Source organism: Lepidochelys kempii, chromosome 2 (assembly GCF_965140285.1).
Source record: "Lepidochelys kempii isolate rLepKem1 chromosome 2, rLepKem1.hap1, whole genome shotgun sequence".
In the NCBI taxonomy this organism is placed as follows: domain Eukaryota; kingdom Metazoa; phylum Chordata; order Testudines; family Cheloniidae; genus Lepidochelys; species Lepidochelys kempii.
This window is the reverse complement of record NC_136381.1, coordinates 113,153,526-113,181,188: the sequence shown is the minus strand read 5'-3', so window position 1 is coordinate 113,181,188 and position 27,663 is coordinate 113,153,526. Positions and strand designations below refer to the sequence as shown.

Here is a 27,663-nt window from a genome sequence, read left to right as displayed (position 1 = left end):
AAAGAGAAAGCAATTGATTTATTACTAACCTGTCCATTTGAAGTTAGAAGAGCAGGAAATTAAAAAAAAATCAAATGTACAAAGAGGCTAATTTTAAATAGCACTGTTTAAGCCATTTTTAAAAGTGACTGTAAATTTAAAAAAAACACTTTTTCCTCTGTTCTGACAATAACCATAAATCTTTTGAGACAAAAATCCTTTCACAGTCCTGACTTAGAGATGTGTGTGAAAAATGGCCTTGTAATGGAAGTCTTGTTGATCATCTCTATGTAACATAATAAAGGAGCAGGAATCAAAATGAACCATGTTCCCCATTGCAGTTTAACAAAACTGATACTTAGCCAAATGAAAACACTTAGGAAAAGGTCCCTGAAATATGACTGAAAACAAAAGTTAGGACGTTGCCCAAAAGATTTGTCCAGACTTTTAGGCTGATCAGCTGAAAATCTGCTGTCAGTTTTGTTGCTCAATGAGGGCAAGAAAGAAAAGCAACAAGGTGTCTGACTGTGGAAAACGCACCTGTGCTTGCATGTTGATGTCAAAGTAGGCACCCGGGTCAAGGCTTAAATATTAGGTCTCCTGCAACTTTGGTAACACCAAGGCAGAAAACAAAAAGCTGTAGTAGTTAAGCCTCACAAGGCATCAAGATAGAACATAGTGTACCATGCTGAATAATCGCCCTCATCGTGTGATAATGTTCTGGCTTGTAATATGGTATTGTCCTTCAAGAAGCAGATGAAAAGTTGTCCAGAGTTCCTCACCTGAAAACAAGCTGTGGAAATTCTGCTCTTCCTTTGTATTTTATTTTTTAGCTTTTCATGTCAAGAACAGCAGAGACAGCATATAAAAAACTTGGTTGTGTATCTCTCTTCTCACAACCTACAAAACAGACGACGACCTTTGGTGTTATATGATTCTGCCTATCAGGAGGCAAGGATGCAAAAGAGTGAGTCTTCCTCTATGCAAGCTCCAGTCTCCCCACCACCTCCATCATCTTCTGGTTAAAAAGATAGGAATGTGAGAATTGGCACCAATCTTTGAAAGGAAGAAGGGGAGGCTGTACGATGAGAGAACATAGTGAAAATGGAATTACTAATGAGTAATTTTCTGTTGTATGTTCCTTTTCTCCGATCCTGTGGGACAGTCAGAAGGAATTGGTGGTGGACCTGGCAAACAGTACTCATAAAGAAGGACCTTATTGTCCTAATTGTAGTGCCTTCTTCCCAAAGGAAGCATCTTCTGCAGACAGTAGGTCCCTGCCTCCCTTTTTCATAAGATGAGAGCAGAGCAGACAGCAACAAATAGAATTTACAAATGAATGAGTTTTTTTCCTTTTATGTTCATTAAAAAGACTCATACTTAGCAAAGTAAAAATAATATAGATACATTGAACTGAGTACCTAAAATGCTGGATCCACAGCATGCTTTAGCCTCTGCCTTAATATTATCTTGGATGAAGAAAAAGCAGGATTAGAGAGCTGGCTTCCTGCCTTTGTCTCACAGCCCTTTCAAGATATCTCACTCCTCCTGTCCCACTGAGTGCTTGGTGACTTTTTTGATGATGTAGTGTCATCTGGCAGGTGAAATCTAACAAGACACAGTACATCACAGTGCAACATTTCAGATGCAACATTCATGGAACAAGAAAGGTGTTTATCACAACACTGACCCCATATCTTAAATCATTACAAGAGAAATCACTCAAGAATACACTGCATGAAATGACCAGGCATTGGCAAGGAGTTGGCTAAACAGCTTAATCGGTTTTAAAAAGAAAAGGAGTACTTGTGGCACCTTAGAGACTAACCAATTTATTTGAGCATAAGCTTTCGTGAGCTACAGCTCACTTCATCGGATGCATACTGTGGAAAGTACGGAAGATCTTTTTATACACACAAACCATGAAAAAATGGGTATTTACCACTACAAAAGGTTTTCTCTCCCCCCACCCCACTCTCCTGCTGGTAATAGCTTATCTAAAGTGATCACTCTCCTTACAATGTGTATGATAATCAAGTTGGGCCATTTCCAGCACAAATCCAGGTTTTCTCCCCACCCCCCGCACAAACCCACTCTCCTGTTGGTAATAACTTATCTAAAGTGATCACTCTCCTTACAATGTGTAGTTTCTAGGATTCTGTGATTGAGTCTATGAAAGTACAAGCCAGGGTTTGCAAGTACTGCATATATTTAAAAAAAAAAACTGTTTGATTAGATTCCTGCTGCTCTAAATGGTTTGTGGTAGATAGTGTTGTGAGTTTTAAAGTATAGCCTGTATCTGCAATGCAGCATTTAAAAGAACCCATTTTTTTCCTAAGCCAGTCATTACACATTTTAAACTGATTATCTGATGTCTGCCACTACACACAGATACACACTCGTATCTCAGACCTTATTCCCACTGCCTTGCATCTTGTGTAGTGAGTTTAAAACACTATCAGACAGAATTCCCCCATGGTACAATTTTATATCCACTTTTCACTCACCCTGTGCAGTCATAAGTTGCTTCACAAGGCAGTAAAGATCAGTCCCTAAGAGTCCAAGGGCCACATTGTCTTACAAAGATTTGGTTGCACTGGCTATGGAGTAATTGTGGTCATGGCAACACATCCCCTCAACAGCCATCATCAGTGGGTCTCCTGTGTAGAGTTTAGTTTAAATTAAAGCTGCTACCTTGAGCAGCAACACTTGCCATCCCATGGGTGACATGGCCTGGGGACACAGTGGGCCAGCTTGTACAGAGAGAAGAAATTTTTGCACCCATTTATGTCAACACATGTGAATCTGACCCATTGACTCTGTTTACAGGCACATTTCAAACATGTCTGATGTTTGCTCCTGGGTCGGGTAAGCGTCCAAAATGTAAGAACTTCTCCACACCTCCCTCATTTTCATATAGAAAACAAACTGTAAGCATCATGAAAACAAGCTATCTTTCAGAATGTCCATTGTTCCACGGTTTCAGCCCCAGGAGTACTCTTTCTCATAGCAGTTTGATACCTGTTTTGTCTTCACTACCGACATTAAAGCGCTGCCGGAGCAGCTCTCTAACGTGGCTGTGTAGTCGCGGCACCAGCTCTGGGAGAGAGAGAGAGCTCTCCCAGCCCTGTACAGAAACCAGCCCCACGAGGGGAGGAGCATCTCCCTGCACTGGTGGTCTGTCTACACTGCCACTTTACAGCCCTGAAACTTGCAGTGCTCGGGGTGTTTTTTCACACCCCTGCGCGAGACCGTTTCAGAGCTGTAAAGTGGCAGTGTAGACAAGGTTAATCTAGGTGAGAGTGTTCGTGAGAAGGAATTTATTGAACTTGAGGCTAACAGTTGCTTAAGAGATGTGGTTACAATGGCTTCATCAGAGAAGTGGTGGCTATCTCCACCTTCTATAGACTCAGTGTCTTTCTGCTGGTTTTAACAATATGAGGGACATTGATCCAAATTTCTGCTTGTAGCCCAAAGTGCCTTGAGGATTTACTGACCTTGAGTGTGTGAAACCTGCTGAAACTTGCGGAGAGAAGGTGCTGTGCCTCCTCCTACTAGGACAAGTGGTGGTGCTTTGTGTTTGTGTGTGGTGGAAGGGGGAGCCTCAGTAGTGCAGCAAGGAGGAGGGAATGTGATCAGCTGGACAGCTTGGTCACCTCCAGTATATCACTGTCAGCTAGAGTGTTGAGCTCAGAATACATTTCAGAACCCAAGGAAGTATTTGAAAGTTTAAAAAAACAAAAACAGAAGAAAAGGATGAAGCTGAGTGTATGCGCTGCAGATGGTGTGGCCCAATTATTAAATGTAAATATTTGTAGGATAATCGTTCTAATTCTACAATGGAAAATGGTTTATTCAAATGAAAAGTTTTATTTGAGGATTAGAGATATATTGTTTTCTGAAACTCAGAAGTGGCATTGTGTTTTGAGTTCTGTTTTAGTTCTGCAGCAAACCACACTGAGGAACAGAATTCAAAGCATTAGTCTACTGAATACTTTTCCCCCCTGTCTTTCCACCAAAATAAACCCTGATATTTATCCAGAAAAATTATTAGTAGTTTTTTGCACTGATTTTCACCTGTTTTTGTTTTTGTGGTAATAAATACTGATAAATTCTCAGGGAAAATTAAATAAAATAAAAACTGAAAACGAAGGGCCATTTCATCCCTAATAAATATGGGTACACAAAGCAATCATGGGCCAGAGAGCAATCTCAGACATTTAAGAGTTCATTTCTTGGTCTCCAGAATATAGTACATGATATTTCAACAGACATGGCAGATTGCACTTGTCTGTCTGAGAAAAGGGTTGAGCTCTGACCTTAGAAATTCCATTAATTACTCATTTGTAATCAGTAGCCAAGATTTATTTAGAATAGATTTTGCTGTCTGCCAAAATAGTAATAAGAGTGATTCCCTAGGAAGTAATGAAAGAAATGAAAGATTCCTTTTGTTTTGAATGTGACATTGAAATCTTTAGAGCACATCACTGAAAAAATAAGTCTGGCTGCTTCCTAACCACAGTATTGCACCCCTCAGAACCAGCCACGCCCCAGTGAGTGTCCTTGCCTGGACACAGATTACCTGAGAGGAGGAAAATTTTCAAGGAGGCAACTGATATAGACCTAAATAATCCAGTATACAGAATTATTATTTTTATTATTTCATTATTTGTTAGTGATAGCACTCAAACATAGAAGGTCCCTGCCCTGCAGCACTCAGTCTAAAGAAAGATAGACAGGTAGGCAGAGTTCCAGGAAGGCAAACAACAAAAAGAGTTTTCTATAAAAATGAACAAGATTTTGCTAGAGGTAGCTCAGCAGAAGTATGTTTTCAAAAGTTACATAAAAGTGGAGATGGTGGAGGCAGTGTAGAGGAGTTCAGGAGAATTAAACCATGCTTAGGAGGCCATGTCTTCCCAGTATCTGTTCTACATACTTAGACTTTCAGCCTCATGGTGTTACTTTTACAGGCTATGATGGATCAAAGTGTCAGTGCAGGATCTTCCATGTTATATAGTTTCCTCTATGGCCATGTCTGTTTTTTAAAATGACTAGTAGGTGTGCTATACCTACTAATTAGCAGAGAACAATAGCCCTCGTGTTCCTGTTGTAGAATAAATGTAAGTTATTCTGTTCATTCTCATTTAGCTAGAGTTCATTTATGTTCAATGTACATTTCCAAAAGCTCATGCGATGTTGGGGAAAGTAATTCTGCAGTAGGTAACAACATGCTCCATGCAAATATGCAAAGGATTTTGCAAATGCACAGAGAAACGAGTATGTGTAGTATCTTTATGCCTAAATTAATTCTAAACTCATACTTCAGGACTAAATCATTTTATACTTTGTAATTGCATTACTAGATTCTAACTATGCTGAAGTTAGATTCTTTTCAGTTGTATTTCATTTATCCAGAGCAGCTTTCAATGCACTTTAAAAAAATTAATTTGACTTTTATATCTGGTTGTCAAGCATACCTGTGAGCCAGGATTAATTCATGCTGGGATATTCTTGACTCTGCAAATGACCATTGTATCCAAGCCTTTGATCTCTCCCTGTGCTGTTAACTAGCAGCCTTTTATGTTGCTCTGCTTTAAACAAGATCAAATTTTGGGCATACTGTTCAACAATGGTCCCTAAATGTCAAAAGACTGCAGCACAATGCAAGCACCAAAGGGCAATTATTGGGTTTTAGAAATTAAATGAAGATGAGTTCAAAATAAATAAATCTTACCACCAGCAAAAAGACTTCTTGTGTTTTGCTGCTATGCAAAAATAAATAAATAAAAACAAAAGTATTTGTGTTGTCATCTTGATATTTTTTCAAACACGTCTCAAATGGTAAATTTTAATACCACCTCTTAATAAGTGTTGAACACCTACAGAGACATGCTAAAAGCATGAAGTCAGTAGGACCTGAGGGTGCTTAGCTCTAGAGCTGGTCGGGAATTATCCAATGAAATATTTTTTCTATGGAAAATGCCAATTACAAAGGATCCGTTTCGACAGTCTCCCAATTGAACGGAATGTTGAAAATGACTTTGTTTCAAAATTTCAGTTTATTTGTACTAAAAACAAAGGTCAAAAATGGAAATCTAAATGATAAATTTTTGAGTGACCCAATTCAAATATATTTCAGATTCTCAGTTTGAAAAAAACAATTGAGATTTTGACTTTTCATCCCAATTTGGGACAAGAAAAAATATCAAAAACTCAAAAACTGTCCCAGAATGGGAAAACATTTCCTATCCAACTCTACTCAGCACCTCAGAATTAGGCCCCAGATTTATTTTAAAATGTATTGTTTTTCCTCAAGCAAGTGAGTCTTGCTATTTTCATAGTACAAACTTTATTACCAGATATGGTCAAATTTAGCTCTAGATCAAATGAACGTATATTGAAATACTGTGTTTCAAATTGGAAATACTTGCACGGAAGAGCTGAGAAAATTGAACTTAGCTCTAACGCAGCGTTTCCCAAACTGTGTTCCACGGAACACTGGTGTTCCGCACGATGTGAATAGGTGTTCCGTGAAAGAATCGTAATTTAAAAAAAAAGGGGGTCTTGCACTTGATTTTTGTACTACTTTATACATGCTTTCCAGTTAGAAATTGTTAGTTCAAGTTATTTAAAATTTGTATTTTTGCTTTGTTTTATAAAATAAAATATATTTGAGCAGAAATCATGCAATTTTTTATTTGAAAACCAAACGACTACAAAATAATATTGGAAGTATTCCATAAATGTTTACAGGTGTTCCATGGCCAAAAAAGTTTGGAAAATGCTGTTTTAGTGGTAGAGTAGAACCCTGATTCTGTTTTCAGATCAACAGAAGTCATTCTACTGCCGTCAACAGAATTACAGCAGTCTAAAATCAGGGCAAGTGAGATCAAATTAAGGCTACTGAGTTAACAACTGACTAAAACCTACAGGTTTTATTAATATTATCTCCCCTTTCCAACTCAGCTAAGTGCTGAGAAAACTACGATTCAGGTTTCAGCTTCTTGTGATGTCACTGTGCCATGTGAGTTCTTGTGCCATGTAATGCTAGTCCTCCAAAAATCCTCCACCCAAACCAAGGAAGTCATGACCCTGATATTCCTAATAATTCCAAGGTTAAAAATAAGCAGAAGATCATCTTCATATTTCATAAAGGAGTCTTAAAGGTCACAAACATGATTTTTGAATTCTTTGCTGCTAATCTACCTTCAAACGTACTAATTGCCATTGTCCTGAGGCTAAACTAATGGACTTACGCTTTTCATTTCTTTCCAAACTGATATGCACATCTTAGCCTTCTAAGCTGGGAATGTACTTGTCAGATGATTCCTCTCACTTTGGTGATGTACATCTCTGTTTGGTGAATTGGAATGTAGCAGTGCCAACCCTAAGTGTTCAAAAATCATAAGTCAGGCCCCAAAAATCCTGATTTAAATAATAAGGTTTGGGGTCTTTCCATTTGCCTTCTGGCTTCTGAACTGTTAGGGTGCATTGGGGTCATGTGTGACACTACACCCCATATGCATCATGCGGGTACAGTTATGATATGGTTATGACATAATTATGATGCAATTTGTACAAGATGAGTCATGTAAGATGTCACTGGAAAAATTATGATTTGATGACTATGATGATCCTTTTTGTATGCATGTATTCTTTTTGGACCTGAAGTTATGAATTTTGAATAGGTATCTGTATTTCAAATGTGGTTACATCTGGGTAACACCCACTAGGCAAAATGCTTCCAGCCTAGAGAGCTGGTTGTAAAGAGTCTATTCGGGGTAATGGGTCATTAGGAAAAACAATAGGCCTTAGGAAAACTTATCCCCTGCCTGGTGAGCCTTCCTGTAAGTAATGGCTACAATGACTCTGCAAGGGATGTGACCAGACCACATCACTCTGCACTCCATTTTGGGTACCTGTATTTTTCCACAAACTGGTCTAGGAACCAATTTTGGAAAAAAAGGGTTCCCACCATATGGAAAAGCTATATAAGGCAGGGAGTGACATCATCCGTGGTTCTTCACCTCCCCACAACTCAACACCTGAGAGAAGCTCTGAAAGAAAAGGACTTGGAATGGGGGTGGGGAGCCCAACATGCAAAGCAAGTGCAGCTTGTGCCTTGAGAAGCTGCAAGCCTGCTTGTGTCAGTCAGGGTAAGAAAATTGCTAATTCATATCCCATCTTTCTAGTATTTTAGGCTTGGTTTGCAGTTTTATTTGTTTACAAGGTAATCTGCTTTGATCTGTTTGCTATCACTTACAATCTATCTTTTTGTAGTTAATAAACTTGTTTTATGTTTTAATCTAAACTAGTGTGCCTTTAAGTGAAGTGACTGGGGAAAAATCTTATCTTGGTTAACACAAGTTTGTTGCATATTCCTCTCCACATTGAGGGAGAGGCGAACTGGGTAATGAATTCATCCCGGTCGGGGTTTCAATCAGGGCAGGATGGTACAGCTCTGGGGTCTTAGGCTGGGGAGCTGGGCGGTTATCTTAGCTGTAGCCTCTCTATTCTTGGTTTGTGCAGTGCCTCATTGGTGCCTGCATATAACTGCAGGTGGGTGGGTCCCTGCCTCTGTGCATGCTGGTTGGAGTGTACAGTGTGAGAGGGAGCCAGGCTGGTGGGTCCGAGAGCTCAGTGGAACCCCAGTTGCAGGTGGCACCCCGGGGGGAACCTGTCACATCATGTTTTCAGGCTTTCATTTTTCCACAACCACAAGGGGTAGAAATTTACTGTTTTTCTTTGTTTTAATAAATGCTGAGGGCATGTCTACACTTACCTCCGGAACGATGGATTCAGCGGGGGTCAATTTATCACGTCTAGTGAAGACGCGATAAATCGACCACCGAGCGCTCTCCCGTCGACTCCGGTATGCCACTGGAGCGAGAAGCACAGGCAGAGTCGATGGGGGAGCGTCAGCAGTCGACCCATCACAGTGAAGAACCGCAGTAAGTAGATCTAAGTATGTCGACTTCAGCTACGTTATTCACGTAGCTGAAGTTGCGTAACTTGGATCAATTCCGCCCACCCCCACCCCAGTGTAGACCAGGAGTGAGATGCTCATGCCTCCAACAGCTGAGGTGTTAGGAAAAACACCAAATATCATGAGACTTGCAATCAAATCACAAGAGTTGACACCTTTGAGAATAATAGTAACTCTCTCTCTCTCATGTCCTGAGGTTTTTAGTCCTGACTAGTATTTGATGGGAAAAAGAAATCTGTTGCTGCTACAGAAATTGGTGCGGATAAAGGAGAGATTTTAAAGGATTTTATGGGTGGGTTTTCCAGCTAGGATTTGCTACATGCCAATATTAAGGCCTGATACCAACTGGCCATAAAAGTTAGTCTATCACTTTAAACTCTTGGTCATGCTGGGAGCTTTAATGGTTAAGTGGTGTGTGAAATAGGGATATACCTCTGTGATGTTATTTATATGTCTCCTATGTCATAAAAACAAGTGGAGGGGAAACCAAATTAATACAAAAGCTTCATAGCATCAGTTCAAGCACATTCTCCTCCCCCACTTCGCAGATTTGGCAGAGGTGCAATACAAATAGGTTTTTGGACCATATAAAGGTGGAGAAGGAATGGGGATGATTCACATTTGATCTCATTTCCGATTATCATAATTATTTTCTTGCTATAATCCCATGTCCAACAAGAGCATTTTTCAGGATTTTCCCAAATCTTGAAACCTCTTTTGAAGTGAGTGAAATGCCATTAGGTGCAAAATTGCATGTCATTATGTTACAAGAAGACATCTCAACCTGACATTGCAGAAAAGTTTCATTACAACATACCTAGCTTGTAACGCTGTGATACAAACACCAGGATATTGCGAAGGAGGAGTTTGTTCCACTGGAGGAACTAAGAAAGATTTCTGGGGAATGTAAATAAGGCTGCTGTAAATATAGGCCATGCCTAAATAACTGTTAAATAAACTGTTGCATTGTGCACTGTCTGTTGGATGTGTAGTCACCATTTAGGTACTTGGGTCATGGATAACGCAAAGGAAACCACAGCTTTAGGGCAGTCTCTTTGCAGACATTGTTTTATTTAAATTCTTGTAATATCTTACTTACTCTTGATCTATTATTATTGTGCTTTCTTCCAACTGCTATCAGATGGGGAGCTTTCCATACCAAATGAAGGATCATTGGAGAATGGGCAGGCTCTGAGCTCCAGCCAGATTTCACTACCAGGCCTAGCAGAACTGGAATCAGGTTCCGCGTCTGGGGAACCCTGTACATATGAGGTGCTGCCAACCACAGATATCATGGATGGGGCAGGTAACATTTCTGTTTTCATTCTAAGATACAAAATATAGAATTTTTTCAACATTAGGCTCTTTAAAACTTTTTAAAATTGGATTCTGATGGTTTTTGATCTTTGATACTTAATGTTTAACACACAGGAGTGCTCTTGACATACAGAAGTAGATATAAGCCAGAACCGGAACCTCAGATCCAAACACTTCAGAACTTGGGGAAAGTTTGGATTCAGGTCCAAACTTCGTAACTCGGTCCCATCTATATGCAGGACTACAGACTAGGGTTACCGTCTTTCTGTAAATATACTACTAGTGAGTAACGCATGAATCAGAATGCAAAGTAAAATCGTTGTACATTTCAAGTCTGGAAACTGTATAGATTTAATTTCATTTTCTCATTGATATTCTGTGTTCTTTGCTATTTGGAAAGGAGATTTTGTAATGAAAACAGAAGCCTGGCACATCTTGCATACTTTCAGATTTAGAGAGGAGAGTTTTATGTTTCACTGATTGTTGTAACAAAGCAAATAGCTTGGTAGGTAATTCCGAGGTTCTAACATGGAGGGTTCCTCTGATAAGGAGTTCTGAGGGATTCTCACATCTAGAGCAGAATGAGAACATAGTTAAGATAAAAGAAAGAGCAGACCATTTATCATGTGGACAAGGTTGAGACATTGTATAGCTCAGAAGTAACCTTCTGCTTTCCAGTTCACAAGACTAGTGACTCAAGAGCAGCTGCTCAATAAAGAAAGCTCAGCACAGGGGCTGTGATTTCAGATCTTAGGGTAAATTGATAGGTCAGAAAAATCTACTCAGACCCATTGGATCACTGAGTGGCAAAAGAGCTATCTTCACATAAGGAATGAGAGGTCTAGTTGTGGATGAGGGAGTGACAATGTTCAAGTTAGCTTTGGGCATCTCTTAAAAGATTTGGAGTGTCTGTTTAGATGAGGAGGAACTTCCAAAAGTCTAGGTACTTAAGCAAACTGTCTGAACTCTTTTTCTCATGGTATTTCAGCATATGTGCTGCTGGTCCTGGAGAGGCACAGGCATGAAAATATGGGGGGTTGGAGGGAAGCAACCACATTATTATTTGTATTAACATCAGAAAGGTTGGATTTAAGTCTAGGAGCAAACTTAATTTAACTTCTTATTTTATCTGACTTGATCCACCTGTCCCTGGTGCAGATGCCTAGACCCATCCCTTCACCAGCTCAAATAGAGAACCTTATGTAAAGAAGTTCTGACTTTGGGAATCTAAAACCTGACCATTCTAAAGAGGCCACTGGTAGCGATCCCTTTCACAGCTTCAGGACGACCAGCCAGAACCTCCTGTTAAAGAACACCTGCTTTAGTGTTCAACTTCTGCTTTTGCTGTCCTTGAGAAAGTTAAATGGGGTGTCTCTGGTGAGAAACAACGGTCCACTTGAGCTGCGTCTGATCGAATCAGAAGTAATGCCTTTGGCTTCAGTGGAATGCCTCTGAAATCACAGTTTGACTAGAAAGGGGTCACAGTCTTCATACCTCGGCTGCATATGCTCAGCTGAGACGTGGATCAGCTAGGCCTTGCACCTGTTGAAGAAAAAGCCGTTCAATTATACTGTACAACAGCAACAACATAACAATTTCCATGTCTGTTATTTTGAGAGAGAGAGGGAACTGGGTGGAAACCACAATACCATTCAAATAGTAATGGGCCAAATTCAGCCCAGCTGTAAAAGGCATAGCTTCAGAGAAGAAACAGTTACATAAGAAAATAGCATTCTTAAGAATCAAGATGATTGACTCTGGTGTTGCCTTTCAGCTATACCGTTCAGTTCTACAGCAGACTTCAGAAAGCATTTTGGAGGCATGTGCCTTTCACCAGCTGTGTGGTGACTATTGCACATTGCTCCAAAGAGGAAGAATGAAAAGGAATGTGTAATTGGTATAACTGAATATCCGTGATCCTGCACAACTGTGTGGTCTTTTGAAAATATAATGGACCCTGACAGAGAAATGGGCAGGATGCCGTTGTGTGGAAGCATAAACCCGTCGACTAGCTATTTGTTTATTGATTGTGTATTGTTACCCGTCTGGAGAGTCTGGGGTTTGACATTTCAAGGCTCTTGATTGTGTTAAAGGGGTGTGGGACTAAATTCTACTCTGATGTCAGTGAGAGATGCTCCATTGGTTTTAATGGAGAATGACCCAGTGCTGAAATTGGCCTGTGGTGTAGAGGTGTGTGTGTGTGTGTGTGTGTCTTTCTCTCTCTTTGTGTTTTATGATGTTTGAGCAAAATCTTTTAGTTATGTTTTTAATCTGCATCTCTGTGCTGCTTTTCTTCTCTTACTATTACTGTACCTGCTGCCACTCTGCTTGTAACGTTGTTGCGTCTATGATGTGGTTGTGTCCTCCAGTGTCTGAAGAGAGCCCCACATCCAGTGAGTCTGGAGTCCTCCTGTCCCAAGATCCTTCAGCTAAACCAGTCCTGCTACTTCCCCCCAAAAAATCTGCTGCTTTCCCTGGAGACCATGAGGACACCCCAGTGAAACAGGTGTCCCTCCTCAAACAGCCCCCTGCCCTGCCTCCTAAACCCATTGCCAGGATTGCCAACCACTTAACTGGTAAGTAGGTGTTCCTGAATGCTCTGCACCACTACTTCCCTTAAAGGAACAGTCCACTCCTGTACTGAGGATCTCAATGTCTTTCTTTGGTAAAGCTGCTGTGTAAATGTTTGCATGTGTATCGATATTGTATGTGTGTCATGGCTGTACTGATACAGCAGGACAGGGGCTCTCAAACTATTTCATAGTGTGGACGACATCTTAATAGAGATGGACACCTCCCGTCTCATCCACAGTCTCACAGACTGCCACTCCTCCCAGCCTCTTAATCATGACCCTGATCACCAACATGTGGCCTCGCCTTAGCAAATACAGCAGTCACTTCAATGAAAAAATAATGATAGGAAAGTACTTTTGTAATCTTGAATCATGTTTCATGAGATAAGCCCTTTGTTCTTTTGGGGGGCGGAATTAATCAGATTCTCTCCCTTTGCTCTTTGTTAGATCTTCTCCAGCTTTCATGAGTGCTGTTCTCCCCACTTTTTCCCTCCATTCCTCTGCACATGCTTCTCTTAGACTCATAGACTCTAAGGCCAGAAGGAACCATCATGATCATCTAATCTGACCTCCTGAACATCACAAGCCACAGAACCTCACCCACCCACTCTTGTAATAAACCCCTAACCTCTAGCTGAGTTACTGAATTAACTCATGATTTACATGATTTAAAGACTTCATGTTACAGAGAATCCACCATTTACACAAGTTTAAACCTGCAAGTGACCCATGCCCGATGCTTCAGAGGAAGGCGAAAAACCTCCAGGGTCTCTGCCAATCTGACACAGGGGAAGAGTCTTTCCTGACTCCAAATATAGCGATCAGTTAGACCCTAATCAGGGGCAAGATCCACCAGCCAGACACCTGGGAAAGAATTCTCTGTAATAACTCGGAGCCCTCCCCATCCACTGTCCTCTCACCAGCTGTTGGAAATAGGTGTATTTGCTGCTGGCAGTCGCAACTCAGCTATGTGCCGTTAGAGGCAGTCTCATCATACCACCTCCTCCATAAATTTATCAAGCTCAGTCCCCTTCTTTCCCAATTACTCTGCCCTCTGGTTCCTTGCTCCTCTGCTTCCTTGCTCATGATCGCTGGCTACTCAGTCTCCTTCTCCATAGCTTCCCACTGGTGGATGCTAGTGGTGATTGACAACTCAAATTCCCCAATTGCTCCATTCCTGCTCCAGTCCCTGGAGGATGCTCTGGTTTCCATTCCTGCTGTGTTAGAGACTGTAATGGAGGCAAGTTATGCAGTCTCCTCTGCCTGGTTTCCAGCTGCTTCTATATGTATCCAGGCTCTTCTTTGCAATTAAGAGCCCAGTTATCTGTAAAAGCTATTAGAAGCAAGGAGGAACAATCAACCATATGTGACCAGTCAACCCTCCCTGGACTACCATCAGACCACTGCTGTAGAGAAATATTACAGGCACACACACAAGGACCATGAAACATTTAAATATTCCTAAAATACATGTCTATCCTTTTTGAGATGTGTGTGCACAATTCCCGTTGCTTTCAGAGAGAGCAGCACAGGTTAGGAGGCTATAAATTCCTGGGTTTTAAACCAGTTCAAATAGTAACTCCCTCGGTAACTTGGGCAGATCGCAGTCTTTTCCCCTCAATTACCCCTCTGGTATTAATACTTTCCTGCCTCACAGTGGTGTGGTGAGGATGATCGCTTCCTGTTTATACAATGCTATGTTTTGTTATTTTTTTGCCGGATCATTTTGTTTTATTTTGACTATTATAAAGTAAAAGAATCTTTACCAAATTGTATATATTGCTTTTCTCACCTGTTTCTACATAGCATTCTATCTAGATGGGCAACTGATTTATGCTTTATTTACTTTTGTTCACTTTTATTTGAAATTTATATGGGATTTCTTCACTTTTGCCACCTGCCACGATCAACTTTAAATTGATTTATTTTTTGCCTAAAACTGCAAACCAAAAGGGCTAAAGCAGGCACCATTCTTATTTACTTCATTTGGGGCTACAGCTGCTTGCACCAGCTCTGAATTTGTTTCCCATCCATTCTTGTAATTCAGTTTACCCCTATGAGTTATTGCTCACAAATGAAGACTCAATGAAGAAACTAACATAAAGGGAAACATCTTCTGCTAACTGTGCATTGTACAGAAACATGAGGGGGGAGAGAGACCACCCTGCTCTTTAAGTTAGCTAGAAAAACAATGGATGGAGATTTGTGTCTGCTTCTATGTATTTTGTAATTCAAATTTTTATATAGAGTTGTCTTTAGTAACCACTCAAGGGACCAGCATGTGTCAGTTGTTTAACAGAGATGACCTTACAGTAAAGATGAAGCAGAATTGTATTCTACTTCTGGGGCTACTTTGAAATGGTCTTTAAAGACAGACGGTTGCCTGATTAGGGGGATTGCTCAGCTCGCTTTCGCTCTCTCCCACTCAGACACAAACTCACTTGCATGTAGACATAGACAAGATTCACACACACACACACACACACACACGTCTCTGTGGGAGAGGAGATACAATTTCAGTCACAAGGTCCTAGTTTAGCAGGTAGTTGCCTCTTGGTAGAGCTGACAGCTTCACCCATATATACCCTTATAAACATTAATGTCTCAGGCCAATAGGTTTGACTTTTTCTTACTGGGAGGGTCTAGGGACATATATTTCTATATGCCTTAGGCTAGCCTTTTAGATTATAGTAGACTTGCATAATCCCTGAAAATGAGCAGTGTGTTTTAATGAATCATCCTCACCATGAGAAAGCTAAATTAACCCTATTCTTTTACTAATTACTCCAGAGACATCCTTAGTTTGTGTGTGAGAGAATTAATAAAATAAGACTTCTGGAGCTCCAAATGAAGATTTTTCAGGTTTTCATTGCACTTTCAGTGTCTGTTTTTCTATTGAGGATTTTGTGAGGAGAGTGAAGGACAAATTAAGACACACCGAGCATGACTGATAGAGAGTGACAGTAGTTAATGGTCTGGTAGATCTGTGCAAGAAGGATATGAGAGGAAACATGGTCTTGGCATGAGTTTTATTTCAGGTATATTGCTGATGTGGAGCTTGCAAAAATGCTTCTGATCTTTTATCTTGTTTTGTTTTATCTTGTTTATAAAATCTAATACAAGAATACCTGAGAATATATAATTACAAAATCTCCACAGGCATGGTCAGCAGAGGAAAAAAAAAACAGATAAATACCTCAAATAGTGTGACGGTTCAGTGGCTTAAAAATCAGACCACCTTCTTGTCAGGAAACTCTGGGCCAAATCCTCATCACCTGCATGAAGAATGACTAAAGGGGTATGCTCAAGGGACCTTGTGCGGATCGAGCAGGACTTGGGAGACAGAATCCTCCCATCCAACAGGATCTAAGATCCATCTCACACATCACCGCTTTCTGTACAAGTGCAAGGCTTTGTCCTTGCCCTCAATAACAAATAGTCGTAGCAGAGCAGGTATAAAATAAACAAAAATAAATGCAATTCAATTTTGAAAAAGAAAAAAACCCTCAGATTTATTATGGGAGTGAAAAGGGAGAAAGAGAATTGGGGGGAGGGATAGCTCAGTAGTTTGAGCATCAGCCTGCTAAACCCAGGGTTGTAAATTCAATCCTTGAGGGGGACATTTAGGGATCTGGGGCAAAAATTGGGGATTGGTCCTGCTTTGAGCAGGGGGGGTTGGACTAGATGACTTCCTGAGGTCCCTTCCAACCCTGATACTCTATGAAAGCATGTGGCAATTTCTAATCACATAGCTTAGTGCAGTTCTGGTAGGCTCTCGGGTACTGTGGAGATGAGGAGGATATAAGAACCTGAATAGAAGAGAAACCAGAGCAGGCTGGGAGTGAGACTGCCTCCTGGAGTTTTTTACTGGTAGGGGGCTTGACATCTTGTAGTTCAGAGACCCATGTTCCTGCCCCATCCACTCCAAAACCATCCATCTTGCTTTTATGGAAGGAGCAGCCAGAGAGAACTTCTCTACAGTATATGGATGGTGTTGGAATCCCCGAGCAGCCTTTCTGTTGCCCATTCTCTGTCTTGCATGCTCATAACATGAGCAGGAAAAAGCAGCATTTGCCCTGTAATCATCAAGATCCATCTCTTCGTAGTACAAAGCAGTCAGCCCTAGGAAGAGAACATGTCTTGTTATTGTTTCAATATAATTTCACCACTCAGCATTCTTCACTGGCCAATTATTTTACAATGATCCTTCTGCCAGTTGTTAAATATGATCATTAATAATAAGCCATCCTTGATTTATAAAGCCACTTTCATCCATCAGAGTCCTAAAGCTCTGATATACCAACTTTACACAAGGATCATCTTCACCCACCACTAAAAAGTAGATATCTCTGAGGTGGAAGATAGCAGTTTACAGCAGCGTTACATAACCATTTGGGACAAGAATTGCAAAATACCATATCTGGTTGAAATTGTGGGGGGAATTCAATTCTGAGACTGAATTTGGCTGGAACCTTGGGATTTATTGCCAAGAGATCTCTAATGACCAGAAGCGGCCAGCACATTGGTTTTATATCTTATTTGAAAAACAACACTCCGTGTCACAGTGCCCCTTCGTCCCATTGTCCGTTAATCCATTGCTTCTCAGAACCAAACTTGAGTTTTTCTGGGATTAACCCAGCCACATTCAGCTCAAAAGAATGAACTGCCAGTTATCCATGAAATTCTCTAAAAACTTTGGAAGCAAAACATTTGGGGCATAACTGTTACACCTGTGTAAATCCAGAGTCAGTGGGTTTACTTCAGTTTTACATTTGGTGTAACTTTGAACAGAATCTGGCCCTTTAATTCAACAACCATATTAGAGCTTTTAAAAATCCTTTTAGCATCTTTTCAGTTGTTTCATTCTCGGCATTGGGAGGAGGAAGTTTGTCCCGTTTTTAGTTCTAAGAACACACAATCTAGTTATGTCTATATACAGTAATCAAACTATCAGCTGGCTGAATAACAGCAGTAATTCAAATATAGAGCAACTAGCCATGGTTAGAAGTGAACATTTAACAGGGAAGAAAGTGTTGTAAGTCCATAAAAATAACTACTGATAATGTGGACCTGTTAGGATTGAATTCCAGAACAATGGCTGTAAGGCCTCTTGAAACATAGTTGATCATTGGTTACTACATTACAAAGCTATTTAGAACTACAAATTTACCTGGCAGATAATCTCCACAGCCTGCAGTATGTTCTAACCCAGCATTTACACATGTCTGGGGTTGCTCCTCTGTATATGAGCCCATTGCAGCAGGCATGAGCCCTCTGCTCTGTCATACCTCCTCCTGCTTTCTGCACCAGTATGCACATGGCTTATTCAGTTTGAAGTAAATTCTCTCCCCAGTGCACACTCTGAGTACCCATGCTGCGCTCTTGAGGAGGATGCAGCAGAACAGGAGCAGAGTGAATGCATCATCTCCCCCAGTCTGCAGAATGGCAGTGGGCTGGACCCTGGGATTGTAGTTGCTTCCACAGGTCCTGTGACTCCTGCTATCTGGAGAGCAATAGCCAGTGGATCAAGGTAACAGAAGAATGTCTGACCCTGCCCTTAATGCCTGCTGTGAGACTATGCAGACAGTCCCTGCAGAACTGGGCTTTGTGGCATTCAGGGCATGCACACCCTCTGCATGTGCTCCCAACTCCTTCCCCTATCTCTTCTGTACACATTGTGCAGAAGAACAGAAAAAGATGTGGGAGCCAAAATTGGCCTAAGATGCACATGTGCAATCCCACTGCAGTCAATAGGCAATGCTTGTCTCACAGTTATTGGGCTAACTGCATCTCTGACCCCTCTGGGTCTTTTTGAGTGTACTCCCTCTCCAGTCTCAGGCCTTGAGTTGTCACCTCTAGTTAGGAGGAATCATTTGATTCTCCCACTCTTAGGCCAGGCCTTGGTTTGCCGTCCCCTGGAACTAAATGTAACTGCCTCGGCACCTGCGATTCTGGTCCTTGGGAGCTATGTCCCAGTGGCATCCAGAGATCAGCCAGCCTTCTTAAAGCTGAGTGTTGTTTTTTTCAACCAAAGGACTTTGGAGAAAAAAATCTTAACATGGTAAACAGATTATACGTATGTCTTGTTTACCTGGTGTCTATCCATTTTGCACGTGGGGTTAAGCTTCCTACAAACAGCCCAAGACCTCTGTTGTCTTGGTGACAACTCCCATGGAATTAAAGCAGTAGAGATCTATAATAAGCATTCCACTAACTAATACAGTTATGCAGTCTAGCTCAATAACTAGCTTACATACAGCATTCATAAAATTATACATAGCAGCTCCATGTCCACCACAGCGTCTGAGAGCAGAATTTGACCCTTCATAATGGACCTGATCAAAGCCCACTGAAGTCAGTGGAAAGGCTGCCATTATTTTCAATAGGCTTTTGGAGCAATTCTTCTTAGGCCTTGTCTACACTGGCAGTGGCACGTAGAGTATGAAGGCTGTGTCCACATTGCGGTGAGTAGCTACATGCAGCAGGGAAAGGCTCTGGTGGGAGGGGCATAATGGGGAAAAGCTCCAGCAGCTCCCCGTTGCTGAAGCCTTTCCACACTGCAGGGAGCAGCCAGACCCTTTCCCTGTGGTGGGGAAAGAGTCCAAGGCAGCAGGGTGGCAGTGGGACACTACATTGTTAAAAAGCAGCGGTGTAGGTGTGGAAGGCACTGCTTGGGTGAGTAGAGAGCCATGTAGGATGCGTACCCTAAGGTTCTGGCATGTCTTTACTCATCTAAGCAACACCTCACTGTCTACACTGCTATGTATACCCATGCTAGGGTTGTATGCACTATATGTACTCTACACACCTCTGTAAGTGTAGTCCTAGCCTTAGAGGATCTGGGAACTAGGGATAGAGAAGTCAAATGATTTGCCCAAATTCATACAGTGAATTAATGACAGTGCCGGGAATATAACTCAGATTTCCTGAATCCCATTTTAGGGTCCTGCCCACTGGGCAACACTGCCTCCTAAATACATGCAGACTTTTACAGACTACAGAATTCACTACTACAAGAGGTCACAGTTAACTACTGGAATAGGATTTCAAGGGAACTGGATATTCATAACAAGGAGTTACATTTGTAGTTATATGTACTTCAACAAGAGTAATAAAAACTCATGCTTTGGGGCATCAGCTGGTCATCATAGGAGTCAGAAGGAATTTTTCCTCCCATGTACAGGATGGTCACTTGGCTAGGCACATTGTGGAGAAGAGGAAGGGGCTGCCTTCTTCATGGATCAGTGCCCCAGTCTGGTGTAGCAAATTTTGTCTTCTAGTTATATATTTGTATATAACTATAGTCCACTGTCATAAACAGTGATAAGGTTTAATTTTCTAGCATTATTTGCATTAAACCCAGCATAACTAGGACCTAATCAAGCAAAATGCTGAACAACCTCAACTCCTGTTAGTGCCAGGGGAAGTTGAGCTTGTTCAGCATCTTGCAGAACTGGATTATACATAATACTTATACATTATACATAATACTGGATACAAGGGACCTCAGGCCTGAGATTAATCTTTTTTGGCAATTTGCTACAATCTTGTCATTCAGTGCTTTGTGCGAAGATTTAAAATTGCAGTAAAATTCCACTGGGAGGACTAGTAGATTTTCATGAGTATTTTTCAAAGATGTGTGAACATGAGGTGTGAAATCATGGGCCAAATCCTTAGCTGGTGTAAATTGGCATCACTCCATTACTGAAGTCAATGAATATATGCTGATTACTCTAGCTCCATGTGTTTAAACAAATGTCCTTACCTGTGGTACGAATAATATTTTAAACAATTTAGACTAATTTTACAAATCTCACTCACTCTTTATGCTTTTTTGCCTTTCACCTACCAATGAAAATAAACTAGTGAATTTCACTTTCTAGTTCTAGTTATCATATGAGACTCCAAGCTACAGTCCCCCAAAGCAACAGTTTTGGGGCTGCAAACCTAGTGGGGGAATATTTTCATTTAAAAAGAAAAATATCCTTTTCATGTTCATGTTGTTGTTTTTTTAAATGGAAGCATTTCTATCTATTTTGTGCCTCAATCAACCTCACAAATTCCACTGGCTCCCAGCAGAAAATCATCTTTTTTAGTACTTCAGAAACACAGGAAGTTGCCAATTCAATTGCCCTTCCACCTTTTCTTCAGCCAGGAGCAGGAGTGAGCGGCTCCGGTGGATGGTATCACTTTGAACCCTCCATTGCGGATGTCTCCTCTACTTCATACACAGAGTGAAGGCCTGGGATTAAGACAGCATTCCCTTCCAGAATACCACCACCTCTGTGAACTAAAGCTGTTCCTTGAAGTACACCAGAGATTAGACCAAACCAAACACCCAGATCTGGCTACTGCAGAAGTTTAGGGAAGTGCAGATCTGGATCGCAGCTTTGTAGCTCAGGCCCATCTTTTAGTAGTAAGGTATCCTGGAGAAATAATGTATTAAAATGTTTTGTTACAACAAATTGCATAGGAGCCTAATTCTCAGGGTTTTATTCAATTTACTCTTTATTGTCTCTCTTACGTTTTCTTGAAGACAGTGTGTGCTTTCATACAGGGTACAAAGATAAAACATATCTACTGTGCATGTATGTGCATAAGAGACATGACAGCTCAGCCTGTTCTGTGTTTAGGTAAAAAACTCACAAAAATTCTAATTGCAAAATATGGAAACCAGTCCACTTTAGAAGACTGACTGTGTAGCTGACTGACAGCTCATGTTTGCCGGCAAATCCAAGGGCCGTATTTGGCTCTGCACAAGGGGGTGCAACAGGTATTGACTTTAGTGGAGAGACCATAGTCTAGTGGATAGGACATGCTGGACGGGGGGTCAAAAGATTTGGATTCTATCCTGGCTGGCTGTTTAGATTGTACGTTCGTTGGGACTTGGTCTGTCTCTTACAATCTGCGTGTTCAGTGACTAGCACAATAAGGTCCTGACCTCAACTGGGACCTTTAGGTGCTGTTGTAGAGCTACTCTAATAAGAATTAATAGTAATGTCAGCCTTGAATTTGGTCCCTGTCATCTTCTATCTTAGTGTCTTTTTTCAGTTTGATATTTCTGGAGAAGTGTTGCCCCAGGAGCCATTTGTACCCTAGCTACTAGGGTTGGCCCCATTACTGACAAATAAATACTCAGGCCAGAGATTATGGATCGCTAGTGCAAACATGAAAATTTATAGAAGTGCTCTTAAAAACTGTGATGCAGCTCACAAATATGTGGTGGCCTTTGAAACCTCAGCAGCAGCTTATCTGGTGGGCTTTGTCAACTCCCAAGAAGCTGTTGGCACTTTTATCTCTTCATAGTATTTTAGTAAGGTGCATGAACTCAAATAAGAGAGGCTAAATATGTTATGGTGCCAGAACTCCTTTACAGAACCCGAATGCCAAAGGTTTGCCAGATTTGAAAGGGTTCATTGAGGTCACTCACCTCCCAACTTCAGGAGGCCTTTCTAGCTCCCTCCTTCCCTATAACTTCAAACAACATCAGCCCATAATGTAAACTCCCAACTTCTCTTATCCCCCAACCCCAAGTGGCTACTTCTCCATGGCCTTCCTCATTCTCAGACTTCCAGCTCCTCTCTTTGGCTCTCTGACATTGTAAACATTTTCATAATGCAACCCAGCCAGTCTCCTTCCCCCTGCTGAGCTCAGGCAGCCAATGCATTGAAATTCCATCTGCTTATAGATGTCTCCATTACATGCACCTCTGAGGCCTTATCCAGTTCCCATGGAAGTCAACAGGAATCTTTCACCCATGGGTAAACCCCATAAAATTATGTATTTTCGAGGAATGCTGAATGGAGTTAAAAAGGTTAAAATCCACAGCATGGGAATCCAGAACAAAGTTTGTTTGCCAGTTGTTTTATAAAAGTATAAATTAATCCTACCATTTCCCTCCATTTTTGCTGGATTATCCTTGTACCTCATTCATGATTTTTTTTTTCATTAGCGTAATTCTGCTACACCAAATGTTCTGCAGGTCCACAAAAATGTGAGACGTGACGTGCAGTAGTCAGACCGTAGCAGTCGGAGCCAGAAATTCCTGAGTTTTAATCCCCGCTGTGGTGATAATGATTCGTTCTGTGACTTTGGGCACCTCGTTACTCTACCTCAGGTTACTCATTAAATGGGGGATAATAACACAGAGCTCACAGGGATGTTGTCAGGGTTAGTCCCTGGTAGAAAGTGCTTTGAAGATGAAAAGCACTACATAGATCTTGTGATTACATGAACTATTGTTGTTTAAGGCATTTCTTATTGAGAGTCCTCAAATGTTTCTGTGAGGCTCAAAAATGTTGTGACGTGAAAACTTCCCTTCTGAAAACCATTCAGAGTGTTATAGGGTACAGTATCTTCCTTCACCAGCAGAAAAGGGGTAAGTCCAATGCAGATTCACCTGTTGTCTTTACTGGCAACCTTTGTGCCTGATTACCCGATATTGTGGTCTTCTTTTTAATGCCATAGAAACTTACGTGTGTGCCTCTCGTTCTTGTGTTTTAGATCCTGGCGGTCCTATGAAACTGCCTTGTATGCCAGTTAAACTATCGCCTCCACTACCTCCAAAGAAAGTCATGATTTGCATGCCTTTAGGGGGGCCAGACCTCTCTCTTGCATCCTATTCCATGCAGAAGAGTTCCCAGCAGCCTTTGGCTCCACACCATCACTCTGTACTGCCATCCCAATTAGCAGCACACCAGCACCAGCTTCCATATGGCAGCCACAGCCAGCATCTGCCTTCTGGATCCAGCTCATTACCTATTCACCCTTCAGGGTGCCGGATGATAGATGAATTGAACAAGACACTGGCCATGACCATGCAGAGGCTAGAAAGGTAATGGTTGATTTTTAAAAATATTAATTTATATTGTGTCATTACAGCATCAGAACATAACATCATACAATAATACATTGCACTTACAGAGGGCCTTTCATCTGAAGATCTAAAATCTTTTACAAAGCCAAGTCATTACTGGGGAAGCTGAAGCACAGAGAGATTAAATGACTTGCCCAAGTTGATGCAGTGAGTTAGTAGCAGAGTCAGGAATAAACTGCAAGTGTCCTGAATCACAGTCTCTTGCTCTAGCCATTAGATTATGATGCTACTAGATTAAAAAGCTTTTAGGAATCTCCTGTTTTGCAACAACATAACACCCGGTTTCCAAATAAAGCTTTGGTTACATGGAAGACAAAAGAAAATAAAATGAAAAAAAAAAGTGGAGGATTTAGAAAAGAACAATAAAGACCAAATGTGTTGCCCCCACCAAAGAATCTACATGCCACTGATGAGCTGGAGGGAGCACATAGTGATTTGCATGAGCTATTTAGGTTTTTTCATGTAATCTAAAATGCATCTGGGAATAAAATAAAATAAATGTGTGCTGCGGTAGAGGGAGTGTGTGTGTGTGTGTGTGTACACAAACGCAACATAATTGTCACTGCTGTTTTGTAGCAATCCCAATTGTAGACTGCAAAGGGGATAGAGAATATTAATGCCATTCCATGCAAGATCCCCACACATATTTTGTAAAGTGAGTCAATTGAATGCGGGATGTATCCCAGTATATTGACTTCCTTGCACGGATTCCACCAGCTTGTCTCTGGTCAAAAGCACAGGCTTCTGAACAGCAGTCCTTAGGCTTTCACCAGGACATCTGAATTAACTGGAGCCTTGTGGGGGCTCTCAGGGAGGGTAGATCCAATACCAAATTATATGACATATGGAGCTTCTTCCTGGAGAAACAGTCTGTACACCCTGTAGTGCACAACATAGTCCCCTACAGGAATTTTTACACTGAATGCTTATAGTCTGAAGAAATCAATAAATATAGGTGCCCAGAAATCAGTGCTCAAAGTAGCTCAAGAGGAGCAGTGGAAATATGGCTTAAGGCTTGGCCCTGCAGTCCTTGTTGGTGCCAGACCAGTCCCCAGTTTAAATTAGAGTAATCTGAATATTGCTGTAATTTATATACAGGAGAATTAGCTAAATGGACAGTGAAAACACAAGGAGGTAGCTGGGCAGTTCACCACGGACAGTTCTATTGAAACTGATAAGGTGATAGGAAAATAGGAAATTGTACAGAAAACCAAACACGTGCAATTTAAATAGACAAGAGGCCAGATTCTGCCCCATGCTACTAGTCCTTTGCACTGCCAGAGTAGTAAAAAGAGACCTTTGTAGCTGCTCTGAAAGGGCCGCTGTAGATTTTCCCAGTGTAAGGGAATCCTCAGCTGGTGTGAAGTTGACTAGCTTGTAGTGGGAGGTTCCTGTTGCCACAGATAAGGGGCTCCAGTGGTGAGGCAGGAGGTAGCATGTTATGAGCACAAGTCATTATAACAGGGGTAGAGATTTGATGGGACCACAGTCCTGCCACCTTTCACATAGGCCAGCACAGCCTAGCAAAAGCACCTTGCAGAACTAGCTGCATCATCCTGAGATACCAAGTACTGTACACACTCCTGAGTGCTGGGGGATGTCAAGAGGGATTGTCTCCCCCTCTAGAGCAGTGCAGCTTCACACCATTCCTAGCACAAGTCTGGGTGTTAATTGCACAATCTGGCCCTGATACATGCAAGCTGCACTTCATTATTCTAAACCCAATGATATTTCTCTTCATATGACTTCATAGTGGCATCTGTTCCCCCCTTTTCCCAGCAATGGATGTTCCAGTTTCTAAGCTTCCATCAAGTCTGTGTTTACAAGTATGTTTAATTGGTTTAAAGGAGGTGATGTAAAGATTGTGGTGGTTTTTTTTTTATTTTTGTTAATTTTTAACATTTACCAGAAGCTGAAACTGAGCTACTTGTTAAAACTGAACAAGCAAGAATCCAGTTCCCAGAATGAAGCAATTGTCTCCCATCACAGAAGAGAATATTTTTTAAAAATGGGATTAGTATTGATTTTACCTTTAAGGGACTCCTAGCTCACATTAATATACAGAACAGATTTTTGATTGTTTCTTTTCAGTCAATTAACTGGTTTTTTTGTGCCTCAATCAATATTTCAGTCATGGAATAATGAATCAAGTATTTCAGTTACGCTCATTGTCCAGTAAGTCAGTAATGTTTATGGTACTCAAGGAAAAAAAGAGTTGATGACTGTTTCTTCTGGAAAGGCAGTCACTAGTTTCATAATGTATGCGGACAAACTGTAAAGTCGACATGTGCTGTTAAATTTTTTAATTTATACTTCCAAGGGACTCTCTGTTTTTAGCAAATGTGCTAATGTCTCCAAGGAGATTAGTGTAGGTTTTCAGAATAGATTTGATTTGGGAGGGGATTAGGTACACCAGGTGGTATCTTTTCCTGATATTATTTTGACAGTAATGCTTTCTTTTCTCCCTAATTGTACAAAAAAACAGGTTTAAACCCAAATTACATCACATTGCAGTGTTTGTTATGAGACACTTCAGCTCAGAAGCCTTGAAAGCCTTGTAAATTGCTTATATTTGAGATCTGTTTTTTCTTCAATATACAATTTTGCTGTGTGATCATGTCTATCAAATATGTAGAATCTGAGATTGGTTCCTAAACTTTTCTACTGCTTCCAAAATAGCATGCTGCTGGGCCCCTGCTCCCAGGCCAGCAACTGTGGAGAAGAATGTAGAACATAGAGGCAAAGGCAGGATGGCTAATGGGAATGAGCGTATGAAAATGGAAATGATCACATCCAAAATAGAAACAAAGCTCAAAGAGTTTAATGCTCCCAAACTGGGGGGAACAGATAATCTCCAACCCAGAATACTGAAAGAACTGGCACATGAAATTGCAAGTCAGGTAGCAAGTTATCATATGACTGGAGAATAGCAAACAGTTATCTGTATTTAAGAAAGGGGAAAAAAGTAGTCCAGGCAACTACAGATCTGTTTGTCTGATCTCAATAGTATGCAAGGTTTTAGAACAAGTTTTGAAGGAAAGAATAATTAAAGACTGGAGGTAAATGAAAATGGGATAAAATCCATCAGGGGATTATCAAAGGTAGATCTTTCTTTGATAAAATAATTGATTTTTTAGACAAAGGACATGCAGTGAATGAAATCTATCTAAAATTCAATAAAGCATTTGGCGTGGTACTATATGGAGAATTATTAGTAAAATGGGGGTTAATACAGGAATTGTCAGGTGGGTAAGGAAACTGTGTAAAGGGGAGAGGTCAGTGGGTTGTGCTGAAAGGAGAACTGCTGGGCTGGAGGGAGGTTACTAATGGCATTCTTCAAGGATCACTCTTGGGACTGATCGTATTTAATATTTTAATTAGTGACCTTGGCACAAAAAGTAGGACTGTGCTAATTAAATTTGCTGATGACAAAAAGTTGGGAGGCATCATCCATACAGAGGAGGATCAGAATATTATACAGGAAGATTTGCATGACCTAGAGGCCTGGAGTATAGAAATGGGGTGAAATTTAATAGTACAAAGTGTAAGGTCATGCACTCAGGGACTAACGACAAGAATCTCTGCTATCAGCTGGAAATGACAGAGGAGAAAAACCTGAGTGTGTTAGTTAATCACACGATGACTATGAGCCACCAATTTAATGATCCCATAAAAACACCAAATGTGAACCTGTGGTGTTGGTGGCCTGTTGTATGCAGGACAGACTAGTTGATCTAGCAGTCTCTTCTGGCCTTAAACTCTATGACATTATGAGAAAAGGGGGTGCCTAACATCACTTGGTGTAGCACACATTTCAGCTGATCCCAGATATTATCTACAAAAGTTAAATACTTAAGTATTCTAAAATAATCACTCCAGATACTGCAGTAGTTCTACTGTCAAGTGATGTGAAGCATTACTAAAGAACACTA

At 41.0% G+C, this 27,663-nt stretch overlaps 1 protein-coding gene across 8 annotated transcripts in view; it reads left to right on the top strand.

Moving 5' to 3' along the window:
* Nucleotides 1-27,663, top strand: part of PHACTR1 (phosphatase and actin regulator 1) — a 459,703-nt gene that overhangs the window by 329,845 nt on the left and 102,195 nt on the right. For 7 of the 8 annotated variants that reach the window (XM_073332014.1, XM_073332013.1, XM_073332018.2 and 4 more), the window contains 3 exons: nt 10,107-10,271; nt 12,652-12,858; nt 23,359-23,689. In XM_073332014.1, coding sequence (XP_073188115.1) covers nt 10,107-10,271; nt 12,652-12,858; nt 23,359-23,689 — 703 coding nt within the window. The remainder of the gene's footprint in view (nt 1-10,106; nt 10,272-12,651; nt 12,859-23,358; nt 23,690-27,663) is intronic. The other variant, XM_073332016.1, reaches the window with a different exon arrangement.